The sequence below is a fragment of the Taudactylus pleione genome, unplaced genomic scaffold, assembly GCF_031769625.1.
Source record: "Taudactylus pleione unplaced genomic scaffold, aTauple2 ptg000447l, whole genome shotgun sequence".
In the NCBI taxonomy this organism is placed as follows: Eukaryota; Metazoa; Chordata; class Amphibia; order Anura; family Myobatrachidae; genus Taudactylus; species Taudactylus pleione.
Window position 1 is genome coordinate 4,627,211 of NW_028284849.1, and position 22,272 is coordinate 4,649,482.

General features: G+C 43.4%; 1 protein-coding gene across 1 annotated transcript in view; it reads left to right on the forward strand.

Annotated features, from left to right (window-relative positions):
* Window positions 1-11,437: 11,437 nt before the first annotated feature.
* The window catches only part of IRF8 (interferon regulatory factor 8), a 34,795-nt gene continuing 23,960 nt past the window's right edge, over window positions 11,438-22,272 (forward strand). Inside the window, exons 1-2 of the mRNA XM_088447988.1 lie at window positions 11,438-11,537; window positions 21,540-21,713. Coding sequence (XP_088304114.1) covers window positions 21,540-21,713 — 174 coding nt within the window. The 5' untranslated portion in view covers window positions 11,438-11,537. The remainder of the gene's footprint in view (window positions 11,538-21,539; window positions 21,714-22,272) is intronic.

Sequence of the window (22,272 nt, forward strand, 5' to 3'; positions counted from 1 at the left end):
GAAAGGTTAGGAATCCCTGCAGAAGAACAAAGCTGTGTAATGTGGTGCTGGATGGAAAGGTTAGGAATCTCTGCAGAAGAACAATGCTGTGTAATGTGGCGCTGGATGGAAAGGTTAGGAATCCCTGCAGAAAAACAATGCTGGGTAATGTGGTGCTGGATGGAAAGGTTAGGAATCCCTGCAGAAGCACTATGGTGTGTAATGTGGTACTGGATGAATAGGTTTGGAATCCCTGCAGAAGTACAATGCTGGGTAATGTGGTGCTGGATGGAAAGGTTAGGAATCTCTGCAGAAGAACAATGCTGGTAATGTGTTGCTGGATGGAAAGGTTAGGAATCTCTGCAGAAAAACAATGCTGTGTAATGTGGCGCTGGATGGAAAGGTTAGGAATCCCTGAAGAAGAACAATGCTGTGTAATGTGGCACTGGATGGAAAGGTTAGGAATCCCTGCAGAAAAACAAATGCTGTGTAATGTGGTGCTGGATGGAAAGGTTAGGAATCTCTGCAGAAGAACAATGCTGTGTAATGTGGTGCTGGATGGAAAGGTTAGGAATCTCTGCAGAAGAACAATGCTGGTAATGTGTTGCTGGATGGAAAGGTTAGGAATCTCTGCAGAAAAACAATGCTGTGTAATGTGGCGCTGGATGGAAAGGTTAGGAATCCCTGAAGAAGAACAATGCTGTGTAATGTGGCACTGGATGGAAAGGTTAGGAATCCCTGAAGAAGAACAATGCTGTGTAATGTGGCACTGGATGGAAAGGTTAGGAATCCCTGCAGAAAAACAAATGCTGTATAATGTGGCGCTGGATGGAAAGGTTAGGAATCCCTGCAGAAGTACAATGCTGTGTAATGTGGTGCTGGATGGCAAAGTTAGGAATCCCTGCAGAAGAACAATGCTGTGTTATGTAGCGCTGGATGGAAAGGTTAGGAATCCCTGCAGAAGAACAATGCTGTGTAATGTGGCGCTGGATGGAAAGGTTAGGAATCCCTGCAGAAGAACAATGCTGGGTAATGTGGCACTGGATGGAAAGGTTAGGAATCCCTGCAGGAGAACAATGCTGGGTAATGTGGCGCTGGATGGAAAGGTTAGGAATCCCTGCAGAAGAACAATGCTGGGTAATGTGGCGCTGGATGGAAAGGTTAGGAATCCCTGCAGAAGAACAATGCTGGGTAATGTGGTGCTGGATGGAAAGGTTAGGAATCCCTGCAGAAGAACAATGCTGTGTTATGTAGCGCTGGATGGAAAGGTTAGGAATCCCTGCAGAAGAACAATGCTGTGTTATGTAGCGCTGGATGGAAAGGTTAGGAATCCCTGCAGAAGAACAATGCTGTGTAATGTGGCGCTGGATGGAAAGGTTAGGAATCCCTGCAGAAGAACAATGCTGGGTAATGTGGCGCTGGATGGAAAGGTTAGGAATCCCTGCAGAAGAACAATGCTGGGTAATGTGGCGCTGGATGGAAAGGTTAGGAATCCCTGCAGAAGAACAATGCTGGGTAATGTGGCGCTGGATGGAAAGGTTAGGAATCCCTGCAGAAGAACAATGCTGGGTAATGTGGCGCTGGATGGAAAGGTTAGGAATCCCTGCAGAAGAACAATGCTGTGTTATGTAGCACTGGATGGAAAGGTTAGGAATCCCTGCAGAAGAACAATGCTGTGTTATGTAGCGCTGGATGGAAAGGTTAGGAATCCCTGCAGAAGAACAATGCTGGTAATGTGGTGCTGGATGGAAAGGTTAGGAATCTCTGCAGAAGAACAATGCTGGGTAATGTGGTGCTGGATGGAAAGGTTAGGAATCTCTGCAGAAGAACAATGCTGGGTAATGTGGTGCTGGATGGAAAGGTTAGGAATCCCTGTAGAAGAACAATGCTGTGTGTAATGTGGTGCTGGATGGAAAGGTTAGGAATCCCTGCAGAAGAACAATGCTGTGTAATGTAGTGCTGGATGGAAAGGTTAGGAATCTCTGCAGAAGAACAATGCTGTGTAATGTGGTGCTGGATGGAAAGGTTAGGAATCCCTGTAGAAGAATGCTATGTAATGTGGTGCTGGATGGAAAGGTTAGGAATCTCTGCAGAAGAACAATGCTGTGTAATGTGGTGCTGGATGGAAAGGTTAGGAATCCCTGCAGAAGAACAATGCTGTGTAATGTGGTGCTGGATGGAAAGGTTAGGAATCCCTGCAGAAGTACAATGCTGTGTAATGTGGTGCTGGATGGAAAGGTTAGGAATCCTTGCAGAAGAACAATGCTGTGTAATGTGGTGCTGGATGGAAAGGTTAGGAATCCCTGCAGAAGTACAATGCTGTGTAATGTGGTGCTGGATGGAAAGGTTAGGAATCCCTGCAGAAGCACAATGCTAGGTAATGTGGTGCTGGATGGAAAGGTTAGGAATCCCTGTAGAAGCGCTATGGTCTGTAGGGAAGCAGTCAACTAAAATGCAAATGCAGCAGGTCTCTGCCCCCAAGCGCCACAGCATATCTATCAAGTTGCAGCTATGGGAGGACTGTGAGCAATCATGCAGTACCCATTCGGCGCAGACCCAAAACCATCGGGTTTGCAGTAAAAATCTGAATCAGACCCAAAGCTGTGCAATGTGGCACTAGATAGAAAAGGTTAGGAATACCTGCTGAGGAATAATGCTGTGTAATGTGGCACTAGAATAAAAGGTTAGGAATACCTGCTGAGGAATAATGCTGTGTAATGTGGCATTAGATATAAAAGGTTAGGAATACCTGCTGAGGAGTAATGTTGTGTAATGTGGCACTAGAATAAAAGGTTAGGAATACCTGCTGAGGAATAATGTTGTGTAATGTGGCACTAGATATAAAAGGTTAGGAATACCTGCTGAGGAATAATGTTGTGTAATGTGGCACTAAATATTAAAGGTTAGGAATACCTGCTGAGGAATAATGTTGTGTAATGTGGCACTAGATATTAAAGGTTAGGAATACCTGCTGAGGAATAATGTTGTGTAATGTGGCACTAGATATTAAAGGTTAGGAATACCTGCTGAGGAATAATGTTGTGTAATGTGGCACTAGATATAAAAGGTTAGGAATACCTGCTGAGGAATAATGTTTTGTATTGTGGCACTAGATATAAAAGGTTAGGAATACGTGCTGAGGAATAATGCTGTGTGTTTGAGCTATAATGTTTGTGTGTGTGTGTATATATATAGATATATATATACATATATATATATATATATAATATATTTTTTTTTATAATACATTTTTAAACTTGATTTTCCATTTTAGTAGAAATCATAGCCCAAATCTCATAAGCCAAGGGATAACCTGGCAAAAAAGTCAATTTATCAATTTTCAGCCATTGATAACAGAGTTTTCGCTGAGCTACCGCAGCGATGATTTTTGTTTTTATTGCTATAAGCGCCCATTAAATAATTAATACATTTCCTGTCCTGTCAGGGGGCATGCTAGAAAATATATTTAGAAAGCTGCAAGGGACGTATACAGCATTACACTGTTTTACAGCCAGCCACATATTACTTTTAAAGTCACCTTAAAAGATGGGTCACTTCTCCAGCACAATGGACCAGCACTGTTCAGTGCTGTATAAAACCATGCTGTGCTGTAATACCATGGGCTGCTGTATAAAACCATGCTGTGCTGTAATACCATAGGCTGCTGTATAAAACCATGCTGTGCTGTAATACCATAGGCTGCTGTATAAATCCATGCTGTGCTGTAATACCATAGGCTGCTGTATAAAACCATGCTGTGCTGTAATACCATGGGCTGCTGTATAAAACCATGCTGTGCTGTAATACCATGGGCTGCTGTATAAAACCATGCTGTGCTGTAATACCATAGGCTGCTGTATAAAACCATGCTGTGCTGTAATACCATAGGCTGCTGTATAAAACCATGCTGTGCTGTAATACCATAGGCTGCTGTATAAATCCATGCTGTGCTGTAATACCATAGGCTGCTGTATAAAACCATGCTGTGCTGTAATACCATGGGCTGCTGTATAAAACCATGCTGTGCTGTAATACCATAGGCTGCTGTATAAAACCATGCTGTGCTGTAATACCATAGGCTGCTGTATAAATCCATGCTGTGCTGTAATACCATAGGCTGCTGTATAAATCCATGCTGTGCTGTAATACCATAGGCTGCTGTATAAATCCATGCTGTGCTGTAATGCTATAGGCTGCTGTATAAAACCATGCTGTGCTGTAATACCATAGGCTGCTGTATAAATCCATGCAGTGCTGTAATACCATAGGCTGCTGTATAAAACCATGCTGTGCTGTAATACCATAGGCTGCTGTATAAATCCATGCTGTGCTGTAATACCAAAGGCTGCTGTATAAAACCATGCTGTGCTGTAATACCATGGGCTGCTGTATAAAACCATGCTGTGCTGTAATACCATGGGCTGCTGTATAAAACCATGCTGTGCTGTAATACCATGGGCTGCTGTATAAAACCATGCTGTGCTGTAATACCATGGGCTGCTGTATAAAACCATGCTGTGCTGTAATACTATAGGCTGCTGTATAAAACCATGCTGTGCTGTAATACCATGGGCTGCTGTATAAATCCATGCAGTGCTGTAATACCATAGGCTGCTGTATAAAACCATGCTGTTCTGTAATACTATAGGCTGCTGTATAAAACCATGCTGTGCTGTAATACCATAGGCTGCTGTATAAATCCATGCAGTGCTGTAATACCATAGGCTGCTGTATAAAACCATGCTGTGCTGTAATACCATAGGCTGCTGTATAAAACCATGCTGTTCTGTAATACTATAGGCTGCTGTATAAAACCATGCTGTGCTGTAATACCATAGGCTGCTGTATAAAACCATGCTGTGCTGTAATACCATAGGCTGCTGTATAAAACCATGCTGTGCTGTAATACCATAGGCTGCTGTATAAAACCATGCTGTGCTGTAATACTATAGGCTGCTGTATAAAACCATGCTGTGCTGTAATACCATAGGCTGCTGTATAAAACCATGCTGTGCTGTAATACCATAGGCTGCTGTATAAAACCATGCTGTGCTGTAATACTATAGGCTGCTGTATAAAACCATGCTGTGCTGTAATACCATGGGCTGCTGTATAAAACCATGCTGTGCTGTAATACCATAGGCTGCTGTATAAAACCATGCTGTGCTGTAATACCATAGGCTGCTGTATAAAACCATGCTGTGCTGTAATACCATGGGCTGCTGTATAAAACCATGCTGTGCTGTAATACCATAGGCTGCTGTATAAAACCATGCTGTTTGGAGATATCATAGGCTGCTGTATAAAACCATGCTGTGCTGTAATACCATAGGCTGCTGTATAAAACCATGCTGTGCTGTAATACCATAGGCTGCTGTATAAAACCATGCTGTTTGGAGATATCATAGGCTGCATTCAGTGGTGTAAGTTCACCCCAGACGCCCGGAGACAAGTTAGAATTTGGTGCCCTCCCCCTTAAAAAGAGAAAATAAATATGGTGCATATCTATCTATCTATCTATCTATCTATCTATCTATCTATCTATCTATCTATCTATCTATCTATCTATCTATCTATCTATCTATCTGTCTATCTATCTGTCTATACACACGCATAAAAACACTAATATAGAACATGTGAATTTGTTTCTCTTAGGCCTATTTACTAAAATAAATTTGCAGGATATCCCCCAAAACACCCTTTTTCGAGAGATCTTCAAATTTATAGAATCCCTTGAATGTATCTGCGTTCCTGGAGGCTGGCCCTGGTAGCTAACACTCGGGGATATGTACTAAGCCTTGGAAAGTGATAAAGTACCAACCAATCGGCTCCTAACTGTCACTTTACAGGTTGTGTTTGAAAAATGACAGTTAGAGCCCTAATGGTTGGTACTGTATCTCTTTCCACTTTATCACTTTTCAAAGCTTAGTACATCTCCCCCACTATCTCAAAGTGGCGTTAGCTGCTGTTGCCTATGGGCTACAGATCTCAAAAAGTACCAGGAGAGGGATCTGTACAGGGGCGTATTTATAATGGGTGCAAGGTGTGTGTGGGGGGGGGGGGGGCACACAGGCAACACACATTGCACCCAATAAAATATACTTACCTTCCCAAACTAGCACTCAATGATGCTAATCCAGTATGCGCTCACACCTAATTTTATGTGCCCATAGGAAATTAATTGTAAGTAACATGCATATTAGTCACAACTAATTCCCTATGGGCACATAAAATGAGGTGTGAGCGCATACTGGATTAGCATTATTGAGTGCTAGTTTGGGAATGTAAATGAAAGAGGTGAGTGGAGACCTCACCAGTAAGCTGCTCCCGCTTTCCATCACTAATCCCCCAGCGTTGAGAAAATATACTTACCTCACCGTCGGCCCGGCACTGGCTGCAGAAATCACTGGGAAAATGGCCACCACGGCCATTTTCCCGGTGATTTGTGCATACACAATAGAGATGTCCCGGGAATGTGCCTCAGGTGCCATGTACCTGGAGACCTGTGTCTGCACAGTAGACCAGGGGTTCCCAACCACGGTCCTCAAGGCACACTAACAGTCCAGGTTTTAGTGATAGCCATACTTGAGCACAAGTGACTTAATTAGTACCTCAGTTATTTTGATTTAACCATCTGGGCACAATCATGGATATCACTAAAACCAGGACTGTTAGTGTGCCTTAAGGACCGAGGTTGGGAATCACTGCAGTAGACTCTGGCACGCTGCTAGAGTCTACTGCACTGCCGAAGAGGGGGCCCGATCAGAGCCTGCACACGGGCCCCCTCCTCTCTTAAAGCGCCTCTGGATCAGTAGCATCCCTCCCTGGCACTCTCCTCAGACCATGCATGGACAGTAACGCTGAGGGAGAAGTGAAGGGTTTGCATTAGGGTTGTGTATAGATCCCCTTCAGTTACTTGGTACACAGACACAGGTATACAGCTTTCCCATCGTATGCCAGAGACACAAGGGATAACATTGCACCATTGTCTATTATAAAGATGGGGACTGCACTGAGGAACGGAATATGTGTACAGTATGAAGAGCGACCTCAGCTACAGCCCTGGGGTTAATTAGAAGTATATACAGCTATGCGTTAGTCACAGATAAGATAGTGACCTGTATAGTGCATTCATACTTGCCAAATCTCCCTGATTGTCATAGAGACTCCCTGAAATAGCAGCAATCTCCCTGACTCCCTGAAGAGTCCAGTAATCTCCCTGATTGTACCGTACCCCCATTATGTAGCTGTTGTATACGTGGAAAAAAATTAAATAAATCAGAGATATATACATTCAAATGGTATAACCAGTGCCATTTCCCTGCACTGGTTATAGGGCACAATGATCCCTATGGCTACATGCATTTTATTTTTCATATAAGGTTTCACTTGAACACTTATATGGAACCCCTTGTAAAACACAATACATGAGTAAGCCCTGTAATGTATCAGTGTGTTTTCCTCAATAAACAGATCTTACTAACTGCTTTGGGGCTCGTTTACATTTGGATGAAAGCCAAGTTTATGACCCCCCCCCAAATGTAGCAGTACACACCCACTTTACCGCCGCGCTCATAGCTGCTGCTTTCACAATCTTCCTGAAATGCTTTTACAAAAGTAGGGTGCAATTAGCATGAGGCTCAGAGTCCTCCTGTTGGAGGTGATAGCCATCTGATGTGGGTGGGGAGCCCTCCTGATACCCCAGATAGAGGGGAAAACCACCTGATTTGTGGGCTTTGAGGAGTGAGGGCCTGATTCAGAGCCACTCGCTCGCGCTGTGCTTTCACAAGCGGGCCGATGTTCTGCGTATGTGCATACGTACGCTTCGTTCTGCGTGTGCGCAAACTACACATTGTGATCGCAAACCGCTCGCCCAGTGTAAAGAGTGACAGGAGAGGCCGTTTGTGGGTGGTAACAAGGGGGTTGGAGATGCGAACGTAGGCGTGCCTGAGTGTTTCAACGCCATTTTAGCGGCGTGCATAATTAACAGGCAGCGTCATAGTACACGTCACTTGCCTTTTTTTTACACTGATTTCCTCACAATGCTTGCGGTAGGGTAAAGCAACCTCAAGCACTGTGTTCACATCCGATGGTGCTCGATGTACCAATGTTTAATACACTTCCTGGAGATGACGTGTGCTGGTGGGCGGCTCTGCCTGTGCGACTGGGCGTACGCTCAGACAAAGTGGCCACTCGCTAAGATATGGTGGGCGTGCTTATGCCTTGGCGAGCATTCGCTTCCCGTGGCATCCAGCAAGCATACGCAGATAGTGAGCGGCTCTGAATCAGGCCGTGAGTTTGAGTCATGATACTGTAAGACTGCTACTGTGGTGGGACTACAAATCACAAAATGCCCAGTCTTCTGCCAACTGCTTCACATGCCAGTAAGTTGCTCCACCAAAGATCTGCCCCCAGACTCAGTCGCTTGTGCCCCAGACCCCCACCTCCCATGCCCTCTTACCCGCAGCTCCGTCTGGTGCATACTTGTTGACATCCAGCTCCTGGAAGATTTGCAGACTCGCTTATACTTGGGCCCCCCGCACAGGTCCGCGGCTAGAGCTGCCACCAGGGAGGAGTGGGACAGGGAGTTGTGGGTGAGGAGGGCACCAGAATCACACTGGCATGAGAAGTTGCTGAGGAGCAGCGACACCAATGAGCGGGGACAGGCTATAGATAGACGGAAGCGGCCTCTGATGGTCTGACATGGAGCTCTCTACTAGTGTATGGTGGCTTCTCAGGTGCCAGGAAGAGGTGCCATGTATTGGGCGGCCATGACGGTACACTCCGAATACATATATACAGCCCTAAGTGGGGTGAATATATTGCTGGTGCACGGCGCCTCCATTGTCTCCCATAGTTCTCCCCTGGCTGCATTGTAAAACCATGCTGCTGTGTAACAATGCTGTGCTGTGATACTATAGGCTGCTCTGTAACAATGCTGTGCTGTGATACTATAAGCTGCTGTGTAACAATGCTGTGCTGTGATACTATAAGCTGCTGTGTAACAATGCTGTGCTGTGATACTATAAGCTGCTGTGTAACAATGCTGTGCTGTGATACTATAGGCTGCTCTGTAACAATGCTGTGCTGTGATACTATAAGCTGCTGTGTAACAATGCTGTGCTGTGATACTATAGGCTGCTGTGTAACAATGCTGTGCTGTGATACTATAGGCTGCTCTGTAACAATGCTGTGCTGTGATACTATAAGCTGCTGTGTAACAATGCTGTGCTGTGATACTATAGGCTGCTGTGTAACAATGCTGTGCTGTGATACTATAGGCTGCTGTGTAACAATGCTGTGCCGCGATACTATAGGCTGCTGTGTAACAATGCTGTGCCGCGATACTATAGGCTGCTGTGTAACAATGCTGTGCCGCGATACTATAGGCTGCTGTGTAACAATGCTGTGCCGTGATACTATAGGCTGCTCTGTAACAATGCTGTGCTGCGATACTATAAGCTGCTCTGTAACAATGCTGTGCTGCGATACTATAGGCTGCTGTGTAACAATGCTGTGCTGCGATACTATAGGCTGCTCTGTAACAATGCTGTGCTGCGATACTATAGGCTGCTCTGTAACAATGCTGTGCTGTGATACTATAGGCTGCTGTTTAACAATGCTGTGCCGTGATACTATAGGCTGCTCTGTAACAATGCGGTGCCGCGATACTATAAGCTGCTCTGTAACAATGCTGTGCCGCGATACTATAGGCTGCTGTGTAACAATGCTGTGCCGCGATACTATAGGCTGCTGTGTAACAATGCTGTGCCGCGATACTATAGGCTGCTGTGTAACAATGCTGTGCCGCGATACTATAGGCTGCTGTGTAACAATGCTGTGCTGTGATACTATAGGCTGCTCTGTAACAATGCTGTGCTGTGATACTATAGGCTGCTCTGTAACAATGCTGTGCTGCGATACTATAAGCTGCTGTGTAACAATGCTGTGCTGCGATACTATAGGCTGCTCTGTAACAATGCTGTGCTGCGATACTATAGGCTGCTGTGTAACAATGCTGTGCTGCGATACTATAGGCTGCTCTGTAACAATGCTGTGCTGCGATACTATAGGCTGCTGTGTAACAATGCTGTGCTGCGATACTATAGGCTGCTGTGTAACAATGCTGTGCTGCGACACTATAGGCTGCTGTGTAACAATGCTGTGCTGCGATACTATAGGCTGCTGTGTAACAATGCTGTGCTGTGACACTATAGGCTGCTCTGTAACAATGCTGTGCTGTGACACTATAGGCTGCTCTGTAACAATGCTGTGCTGTGATACTATAGGCTGCTGTGTAACAATGCTGTGCTGTGATACTATAGGCTGCTGTGTAACAATGCTGCACTTTGTTACTATAGGCTGCTCTGTAACAATGCGGTGCTGTGATACTATAGGCTGCTGTGTAACAATGCTGTCCTGTGATACCATAGGCTGATGTGTAACAATGCTGTCCTGTGATATCATAGGCTGCTGTGTAACAATGCTGTGCTGTGATACTATAGGCTGCTGTGTAACAATGCTGTGCTGTGATACTATAGGCTGCTGTGTAACAATGCTGTGCTGTGACACTATAGGCTGCTCTGTAACAATGCTGTGCTGTGACACTATAGGCTGCTCTGTAACAATGCTGTGCTGTGATACTATAGGCTGCTGTGTAACAATGCTGTGCTGTGATACTATAGGCTGCTCTGTAACAATGCGGTGCTGTGATACTATAGGCTGCTGTGTAACAATGCGGTGCTGTGATACTATAGGCTGCTGTGTAACAATGCTGTGCTGTGATACTATAGGCTGCTGTGTAATAATGCTGTGCTGTGATACCATAGGCTGCTCTGTAACAATGCTGTCCTGTGATACCATAGGCTGCTGTGTAAACTCATGCTGTCCTGTGATACCATAGGCTGATGTGTAACAATGCTGTCCTGTGATATCATAGGCTGCTGTGTAACAATGCTGTGCTGTGATACTATAGGCTGCTGTGTAACAATGCTGTGCTGTGATACTATAGGCTGCTGTGTAACAATGCTGTGCTGTGATACTATAGGCTGCTGTGTAACAATGCTGTGCTGTGATACTATAGGCTGCTCTGTAACAATGCTGTGCTGCGATAATATAGGCTGCTCTGTAACCATGCTGTCCTGTGATACCATAGGCTGCTGTGAAAAGTCCTGTATATGATATGTGTGTAACCCATGCTGTGCTATGATACCATATGCTGCCCCCTGCACCAGACAGGAGATGTAGGACTGGCAGCAGATTATAATTGGGCAGCTAGGGCTTTCCGGCAAGAGACACATATATAATGATTCCCTCCCCTGTGGGGGCACCATGGCTGCGGGTAACTGTGGGAGGAATAGGAGCAAATCAATCTGCGTTTCTCGGAAAAGCCTGCGCTTAAAAGAAGGAAGCTGAGCTGTGGCCCCGCCCACCTGTGGGTAACTCCGCCCTACTGGCTGTGGGTGTCAGGGGTTGGGCGGGCTCTGACTGTATTACATGGTAGTAGGGTGTCAGAGGTCTGCATTCAGCATACAAGACTGAGGACAGCACTGGCAGAGGTAATAATGCACATTACACTGCAATACGGGCTGGAAGCCTCTGTATATCTATCACTGGGTCTCTGTACTATAACTGTTACAATGTATCACTGTAGTGTTACAATGTATCACTGTGCCTCTGTACATATCTCTCTAATCACTGTACAATTATCACTGTAGCGTTACATTATATCACTGTGCCTCTGTACATATCTCTCTCTAATCACTGTACATTTATCACTGTAGTGTTACATTATATCACTGTGCCTCTGTACATATCTCTCTAATCACTGTACAATTATCACTGTAGTGTTACATTATATCACTGTGCCTCTGTACACATCTCTCTCTAATCACTGTACAATTATCACTGTAGTGTTACATTATATCATTGTGCCTCTGTACATATCTCTAATCACTGTACAATTATCACTGTAGTGTTACATTATATCACTGTGCCTCTGTACATATCTCTCTCTAATCACTGTACAATTATCACTGTAGTGTTACATTAATATCACTGTGCCTCTGTACATATCTCTCTCTAATCACTGTACAATTATCACTGTAGTGTTACATTATATCACTGTGCCTCTGTACATATCTCTCTAATCACTGTACAATTATCACTGTAGTGTTACATTATATCACTGTGCCTCTGTACACATCTCTCTCTAATCACTGTACAATTATCACTGTAGTGTTACATTATATCACTGTGCCTCTGTACATATCTCTAATCACTGTACAATTATCACTGTAGTGTTACATTATATCACTGTGCCTCTGTACATATCTCTCTAATCACTGTACAATTATCACTGTAGTGTTACATTATATCACTGTGCCTCTGTACATATCTCTCTCTAATCACTGTACAATTATCACTGTAGTGTTACATTATATCACTGTGCCTCTGTACATCTCTCTCTAAGCACTGTACAATTATCACTGTAGTGTTACATTATATCACTGTACAATTATCACTGTAGTGTTACATTATATCACTGTGCCTCTGTACATATCTCTCTCTAAGCACTGTACAATTATCACTGTAGTGTTACATTATATCACTGTGCCTCTGTACATATCTCTCTCTAATCACTGTACAATTATCACTGTAGTATTACATTAATATCACTGTGCCTCTGTACATATCTCTCTCTAATCACTGTACAATTATCACTGTAGTGTTACATTATATCACTGTGCCTCTGTACATATCTCTCTCTAATCACTGTACAATTATCACTGTAGTGTTACATTATATCACTGTGCCTCTGTACATATCTCTAATCACTGTACAATTATCACTGTAGTGTTACATTATATCACTGTGCTTCTGTACATATCTCTCTCTAATCACTGTACAATTATCACTGTAGTGTTACATTAATATCACTGTGCCTCTGTACATATCTCTCTCTAATCACTGTACAATTATCACTGTAGTGTTACATTATATCACTGTTCCTCTGTACATATCTCTAATCACTGTACAATTATCACTGTAGTGTTACATTATATCACTGTGCCTCTGCACACATCTCTCTCTAATCACTGTACAATTATCACTGTAGTGTTACATTATATCACTGTGCCTCTGTACATATCTCTAATCACTGTACAATTATCACTGTAGTGTTACATTATATCACTGTGCCTCTGTACATATCTCTCTCTAATCACTGTACAATTATCACTGTAGTGTTACATTATATCACTGTGCCTCTGTACATCTCTCTCTAATCACTGTACAATTATCACTGTAGTGTTACATTATATCACTGTGCCTCTGTACACATCTCTCTCTAATCACTGTACAATTATCACTGTAGTGTTACATTATATCACTGTGCCTCTGTACATATCTCTAATCACTGTACAATTATCACTGTAGTGTTACATTATATCACTGTGCTTCTGTACATATCTCTCTCTAATCACTGTACAATTATCACTGTGGTGTTACATTATATCACTGTGCCTCTGTACATATCTCTAATCACTGTACAATTATCACTGTAGTGTTACATTATATCACTGTGCCTCTGTACATATCTCTCTCTAATCACTGTACAATTATCACTGTAGTGTTACAATGTATCACTGTGCCTCTGTACATATCTCTCTCTAATCACTGTACAATTATCACTGTAGCGTTACATTATATCACTGTGCCTCTGTACATATCTCTCTCTAATCACTGTACAATTATCACCGTAGTGTTACATTATATCACTGTTCCTCTGTACATATCTCTCTCTAATCACTGTACAATTATCACTGTAGTATTACATTATATCACTGTGCCTCTGTACATATCTCTCTCTAATCACTGTACAATTATCACTGTAGTGTTACATTATATCACTGTGCCTCTGTACATATCTCTCTCTAATCACTGTACAAATATCACTGTAGTGTTACATTAATATCACTGTGCCTCTGTACATCTCTCTCTAATCACTGTACAATTATCACCGTAGTGTTACATTATATCACTGTGCCTCTGTACATATCTCTCTCTAATCACTGTACAATTATTACTGTAGTGTTACATTATATCACTGTACAATTATCACTGTAGTGTTACATTATATCACTGTGCCTCTGTACATATCTCTCTCTAATCACTGTACAATTATCACTGTAGTGTTACATTATATCACTGTGCCTCTGTACATATCTCTCTCTAATCACTGTACAATTATCACTGTAGTGTTACATTATATCAGTATGCTTCTGTACATATCTCTAATCACTGTACAATTTTCACTGTAGTGTTACATTGTATCACTGTGCCTCTGTACATATCTCTAATCACTGTACAATTATCACTGTAGTGTTACATTATATCACTGTGCCTCTGTACATATCTCTCTCTAATCACTGTACAATTATCACTGTACAATTATCACTGTAGTGTTACATTATATCACTGTGCCTCCGTACATATCTCTCTCTAATCACTGTACAATTCTCACTGTAGTGTTACATTATATCACTGTGCCTCTGTACATATCTCTCTCTAATCACTGTACAATTATCACTGTAGTGTTACATTATATCACTGTGCCTCTGTACATATCTCTCTCTAATCACTGTACAATTATCACTGTAGTGTTACATTATATCACTGTGCCTCTGTACATATCTCTCTCTAATCACTGTACAATTATCACTGTAGTGTTACATTATATCACTGTGCCTCTGTACATATCTCTCTCTAATCACTGTACAATTCTCACTGTAGTGTTACATTATATCACTGTGCCTCTGTACATATCTCTCTCTAATCACTGTACAATTATCACTGTAGTGTTACATTATATCACTGTGCCTCTGTACATATCTCTCTCTAATCACTGTACAATTATCACTGTAGCGTTACATTATATCACTGTGCCTCTGTACATATCTCTCTCTAATCACTGTACAATTATCACTGTAGCGTTACATTATATCACTGTGCCTCTGTACATATCTCTCTCTAATCACTGTACAATTATCACTGTAGTGTTACATTATATCACTGTGCCTCTGTACATATCTCTCTCTAATCACTGTACAATTATCACTGTAGTGTTACATTATATCACTGTGCCTCTGTACATATCTCTCTCTAATCACTGTACAATTATCACTGTAGTGTTACATTATATCACTGTGCCTCTGTACATATCTCTCTCTAATCACTGTACAATTATCACTGTAGTGTTACATTATATCACTGTGCCTCTGTACATATCTCTAATCACTGTACAATTATCACTGTAGTGTTACAATGTATCAGACTGCAGGAGACACATACTGTATAATGATTCCCTCCCTGTGTGGGGCACCACTATAGAATGATGCAGATGATCCCATCAACCCGACAGTTGCTGCTGTTGGTTCAGTCTGTTATTGGGTATGGGTACCTAGGTCGAAGGCATGTGGTCTGTGGGTCTGTAGCTGGTGTGGAACTAAAAGTCCCAGCAGGTTGCCTAAGCCTGAAGAGTAGTTCCATTAAAGTTTGTACTTTGCTTATGGCAGAACCTTTCTGTTGTCACTGCTGCTCCTGTTGTCTCCCCCATTCCTGGCGTGTAATACTAATACTAATAATATTACTACCATATGGGAACAAGTCTAATGTTCTGAATTTTATCCCGAATTGTACTTTACTTAAATATGTAATTTCCGTGCAAAAGGGAAAGAAAAATCAATTATTAAAGATTGACTGGATCAGGGGAGGAGTACTGAGGCCCAGCAGAAGAGATATATATGTAGTTATTGGTAGGGGATATTATAATATACATTTATAATGTACATAAAGTTGATTTAGATTTTTGCTGCGATATTTGCACAATCCTATCTACATCCTTCAGATATTTTCTGCATATTTTGCATCTGTCTATGACCTTTGGGGTCTTCAGTAACCAAGATGGCTCATTAGCTGGTGTGGAACTACAAGTCCCAGCAGGTCTGTTTAGTGAGCCACAAGTTGCCTAAGCCTGAAGCATAGTTTTGTGATGATACAAATGTGTATTAATCAGTATTTAGATGTTTAGGAAACAATGTGATGTGTAAAATAGAAAGGTCCAGAACAATCGTTTATTATGTACTAATCCAGTGACATGAAAGTGTAAAGACAGGGCCTGCTGGGACTTGTGGTTCTACTGGAGAGCCACAGTATACCTCTGATCTGAAGCCCAAAGTACAGCGGATCACATTGTCTATTAGGAAATAATCGTCATCACAGTTTTATCATTGTTTTCTCTGCATGAGAAAGGAAGACAGATATCTCAGCTATAGACAGTAAGCTTGCCGGCAGCATCCTCTTACATATCTCAGCTATTTAGTGTAAGCTTGTGGGTAGCACCCTCTTACATATCTAAGCTATAGAGTGTAAGTTTGCGGGCAGCACCCTCTTACATACCTCAGCTATAGACAGTAAGCTTGCGGGCAGCACCCTCTTACATATCTCAGCTATAGACAGTAAGCTTGCGGGCAGTACCCTCTTACATATCTCAGCTATAGACAGTAAGCTTGCGGGCAGCACCCTCTTACATAACTCAGCTATAGACAGTAAGCTTGCGGGCAGTACCCTCTTACATATCTCAGCTATAGACAGTAAGCTTGCGGGCAGCACCCTCTTACATATCTCAGCTTTAGACAGTAAGCTTGCGGGCAACACCCTCTTATATATCTCAGCTATAGATAGTAAGCTTGTGGGCAGCATCCTCTTACATATCTCAGCTTTAGACAGTAAGCCTGCGGGCAGCACCTTCTTACATATCTCAGCTATAGACAGTAAGCTTGCGGGCAGCACCCTCTTACATATCTCAGCTATAGACAGTAAGCTTGCCGGCAGCATCCTCTTACATATCTCAGCTATAGAGTAAGCTTGCGGGCAGCACCCTCTTACATATCTCAGCTATAGAGTGTAAGCTTGCGTGCAGCACCCTCTTACATATCTCAGCTATACCGTAAGCTTGCGGGCAGCACCCTTCTACATATCTCAGCTATAGAGTGTAAGCTTGCGGGTAGCACCCTCGTACATATCTCAGCTATTAAGTTTGCAGGCAGCACCCTCTTACATATCTCAGCTATAGAGTGTAAGCTTGCAGGCAGAACCCTCTTACATATCTCAGCTATTAAGCTTGCAGGTAGCACCCTCGTACATATCTCAGCTATTAAGCTTGCGGGCAGCACCTTCGTACATATCTCAGCTATTAAGCTTGCAGGCAGCACCCTCTTACATATCTCAGCTATTAAGCTTGCGGGCAGCACCTTCGTACATATCTCAGCTATTAAGCTTGCAGGCAGCACCCTCTTACATATCTCAGCTATAGAGTGTAAGCTTGCGGGCAGCACCCTCTTACATATCTCAGCTATTAAGCTTACAGGTAGCACCCTCGTACATATCTCAGCTGTTAAGCTTGCAGGCAGCACCCTCTTACATATCTCAGCTATAGCGTAAGCTTGCGGGCAGCACCCTTCTACATATCTCAGCTATAGAGTGTAAGCTTGCGGGTAGCACCCTCGTACATATCTCAGCTATTAAGTTTGCAGGCAGCACCCTCTTACATATCTCAGCTATAGAGTGTAAGCTTGCGGGCAGAACCCTCTTACATATCTCAGCTATTAAGCTTGCAGGTAGCACCCTCGTACATATCTCAGCTATTAAGCTTGCGGGCAGCACCTTCGTACATATCTCAGCTATTAAGCTTGCAGGCAGCACCCTCTTACATATCTCAGCTATTAAGCTTGCGGGCAGCACCTTCGTACATATCTCAGCTATTAAGCTTGCAGGTAGCACCTTCGTACATATCTCAGCTATTAAGCTTGCAGGCACCACCCTCGTACATATCTCAGCTATAGAGTGTAAGCCTGCGGACAACACCCTCTTACATATCTCAGCTATAGAGTGTAAGCTTGCGGGCAGCACCCTCTTACATATCTCAGCTATTAAGCTTACAGGCAGCACCCTCTTACCGCTTTGTATGTCTGTTAGTATTCAGTCTTGTTTTCCTGCTGTTCTTGTCACATATTGCAAAACTCTATTGAATATGCTGACGCTGTATAAATACATCTATGCCTCAACTGCTCATTACACACCAGTCTCCATCAATAGGGCAGTGTGGTCAATTCAGGACTGAAGATAAAGTAAAGTGAAATTGCTAAGTAAAAGCCGTACGGGTACACGGGGCCATCTTAACCTAAAGGCACACTGGGCAGCTGCCCAGGGCTCCACGATTCTCTGAGATTTCAAGCAGGGGCAGGCTGGACCGGGGGGCATCTACATGTAATGTGCGTCCGCTGGCTCTGTACATAGGGCAGCTGGCTGAGAGGCAGACAGAGAAAGATGGTCCCCGGCCACTCTGATTGGGCGTTACACACAATAAGAGCGGTCAGGGAGATTTCTATACCTGCAGCCACAGAGTCAGATTGAGGGGGGGCGGGGGTACAGGGGAATCCGTAATCCCTGCTTTACATCATGTATTTTAAGAGTAAACATTGAATTTGTTAAAAGTGCCAATAAATCTAAAGGTTTAATTTTATTGACCGTTTACATTTGTATTCCCGAATGGATGGGTAGGGACCCTAGTGTATTTCGTATTGCTTTGCCCAAGGCCTACAATGCTGATGGGACGGCTCTGTGGGTACTCCGTTTCTGTGTAGTAATGACATTCTTGCAGTTACTGTACATTTTATTTCCAATGAGAAATATAAATGTGCCATAATGTCATTCTAACACGCGGTTTGGGAGGAGGTCGTATTCCTGGTTTGATAGATGTCTCAAGTCCCTTTTCTTACATTTCTTGGCAATCGGGTGACGGGTCCCATCTTCAGGAGTACCGGTTATCTGCGCCCAGCGGACGCAGCCATATCGAGGTGGCATTAATATTAATGTCAATGAGGTCTATCCATTCACTGGGAGCCTCAGTGACATAACTACATCCCAGGCACTTTATAAGTTGCATTCTCCTTAATATTAATGCTGCCCAGAGAATGACTGAAGCTATAGAGCAAGGCGATGGGTGCACTGGGGCCATTTATGCTTAAATTCATATTATTCTTTATATATGTGTTTATACAGCATGAATGCACATTGTTATTGCCTTTCACATGCTGTCTTGCTTTTGCTAAATATAATTCTCTTTATCTCTACTTCCTTCCTTCTACCATGCAATGCTGTAATGCATGCAATACTCTCATCTGGCAGAGCTCTCTATTTCCATTGCCCATGGATATGACACAGAGCCGCTGCCTGGAGATTGTCATATCCAATGCAGAGGCCACAGCGAGGTTGTGTCATATCCCAGGACAATGTATAAGACATAGATTTTCCTGATGGTATACATAGAAGAGACACAGTGGGAAATCTGCTGGAGACTGGCCTGGGAAGTGTTACAAGTGCTTTGTGTGGTGGCAGCAGTAGCTGCATCGTGTCAAAGGGACAGTGCAGAGATCAGAAGAACCCAAAGGTCCATCTACCCTGCTCTTTTTATTATGGGGAGTGGTTTATTTTTGGGGTGGAGGACTATACGAACATTCCCCTGTTACACACCACAGAAAATGAAAATAAGAACACTGCTGTCACACTTCTCTTGTTTCACTCTGACGCTGTCACATAAACTTTCCCTCAGAGTAATCTTACATAGCACCCAGTGTAGGAAAACCTCAGCGAGAGGACCCACAATGGGGACACAAAGACGCTGTCTCTCTGCTATCTGGTGACGCCACCGGTACCCCTATACCTGACAGGGGTCCTGCTGTCCGCACAGACCCTGCACTATATTCCCAGTCACGTGTGATTCCTGCACTACCTGCCTAATAACAAAGTCCACGCACAGAGAGCGGCCCTGCGTCCAGCGCAGACAGTTAAAGAGACTGAGCAGTACTGATAAATAGGGATATTCCTGAGGACAAATCTTTAAAAACTGGGACTGGCCAATCAGAGGGGCAGTTGGCATATATGAACCCCAACATGTTGGCATGAGACATCACTACACCCAGGTGACCTGAAGTGTGGTCAGAGCATAGGATCCACTGTATACTTCTTTCATAGTCGCCGACTATTCAGAGCACTCCTCTGGGAGATGATGATGATGATGAGGGGTGTGGATCATTAGGTCTACAATAAAAAGGTAGACAATGTTTGCATAGACAATGGAAGTTAGACAGGCAGTAGGTCAACAGGGTCTGAAGGCCGAGAGGGTCATTAGGTCGACACACAAATAGTCGACACAGACACTGTAGACCTAATGACCGGATACTGATGATGAGAGCTGCAGGGTTCCACCCATGGGCGTAGCTATAATGGATGCAAGGTGTGCGGTACACATGGGGTCCTGGGTCCAGGGGGCCCACACTACACACTCTGCACCCACTCACAATACTGACCCTGCCATCGGCACCACGGATATCACCGGGAACATGGAGCAGATGTCCGGGAGATCCACGCTACTAAAAAATCACAGGGAAAATGGCCCCTGCACCATTTTATTGGAGATCGACGCATGCGTGGTAGATCCTGACACGTTATCAAAGTCTCCTGAGGACATGCGCCAGCAAGAGAAGGGGGACTGCATGGGGGCAGCACGCAGGCCCTTCCCTGTCTAGATCCGCCCCTGCTCCCACCCACCATCGATCTCTCTGGCCCAGGTTTAGAGAAAGTTCCTGTCTCTATTTTGAGTCTCGGAGATCACCCACTATTTTGGGAATCTCATGGACATTCCGGGAGAGGCGATAAGTATGACTTCATTTTATGATACTGAATAATAATCATAGTAATTAATACACATAACACCCGTTCTCTACTTCCCTCATGGCTGCCTGCAAGATGGCGAATCTTTTTCATGACTGGCTCACTGACAATAAAAGCCCAACATAGCCAGGGTCCAAGGTACCCAGCGCAGCGTCTGAGTCTTTACACCCCCCACTCACTTACTTCCACCTGCAGATGAGGGGCTATTAGCAGTACCTACAATCTCCACACTTCATCTGGGGGTCCCGCTTTCAGCTTTGTGGCTCTGACTCTCTGGAACTCAGAGACCCTTTTATCAACGAGTTTTGTCATATATGCAACAAGTTTTAAAATTGACATATGACAATGATGTTCCAGCCAATCAGCTCCTGGCTGTCATCTGTTTGCAAAATGACAGTTGGGAGCTGATTGGCTGGAGCACCATTTATCATTACTCCCTTGCGCTGCGCAGTACGAGAAGCCTCCACACTAGAATCCTTGAAAGCAGACTCATGACTGACCTGTTTGCTCACGCGTTTCATTAGTGCCCCTTTTAGTTTTTATAAAATAAATTACAACCCAAATGCTTAGCTCTCTTTTCTGTAGATACTAATTTAATTTATATTCTATCTTGTGTGGTTTTTGTTTTTTTTTAAATGTAAATCACTTTGAGTAAATCTGGGAGAAAAGTGCTATATAAATAACATCATGATTATTAATAATGATAAATGAGAATCCCATGCTACATGTAACCCATAATTAGTGAGAGTCTTGTCTTCCTCTGTAAGATGTGTGACCGTAACGGGGGCAGGCGCCTGCGGCAATGGCTGATTGAGCAAATCGATAGCTCGCTGTACCCCGGGCTTGTGTGGGAAAATGACGAGAAAAGCCTCTTTCGTATCCCATGGAAACATGCCGGGAAGCAGGATTACAACCAGGCAGTGGACGCCTCTATATTTAAGGTAAGTAAATGGCTGGGAATTATTTTATTGAGATTTTCCTTTTAACTAAATAAAAATCAGGAGCTGCTTAGTGAAAATATCCCATTGGTGGAGCGCAGTAATGTAAAGGTCTCCGGCATTAATCACTTGGCACCACATAGATGGAATGAGTCACTAATTATCAACTGATTTTTTTTCCACCACTATAAAGTAGTATCTTGTAATTTTCACAAATATATGTGTAAATGTTGTAACACCAGGATATAGCATAGGATGTGATATTTTATGTGTCTGGTCCTCAGAGCTGACTGTAATACATACTAGCCTACTTTTGAAAAAGCATTTCAGGGAGATTGTAAAATCAACACCTACGAGCGCGGTGGTAAAGTGGGCTGTACTGCTACATCTGAGAGGCGTGTCATACATGTGATGGACGTGTACTGCTACATCTGAGAGGCGTGTCATACATGTGCTGGGCGTGTACTGCTACGTCTGAGAGGCGTGCCATAAAATTGATTTAAATCCAAATGTAAATGAGCCCCAAAGCAGTTAGTAAGATCTACGTGTTGATGAAAACACA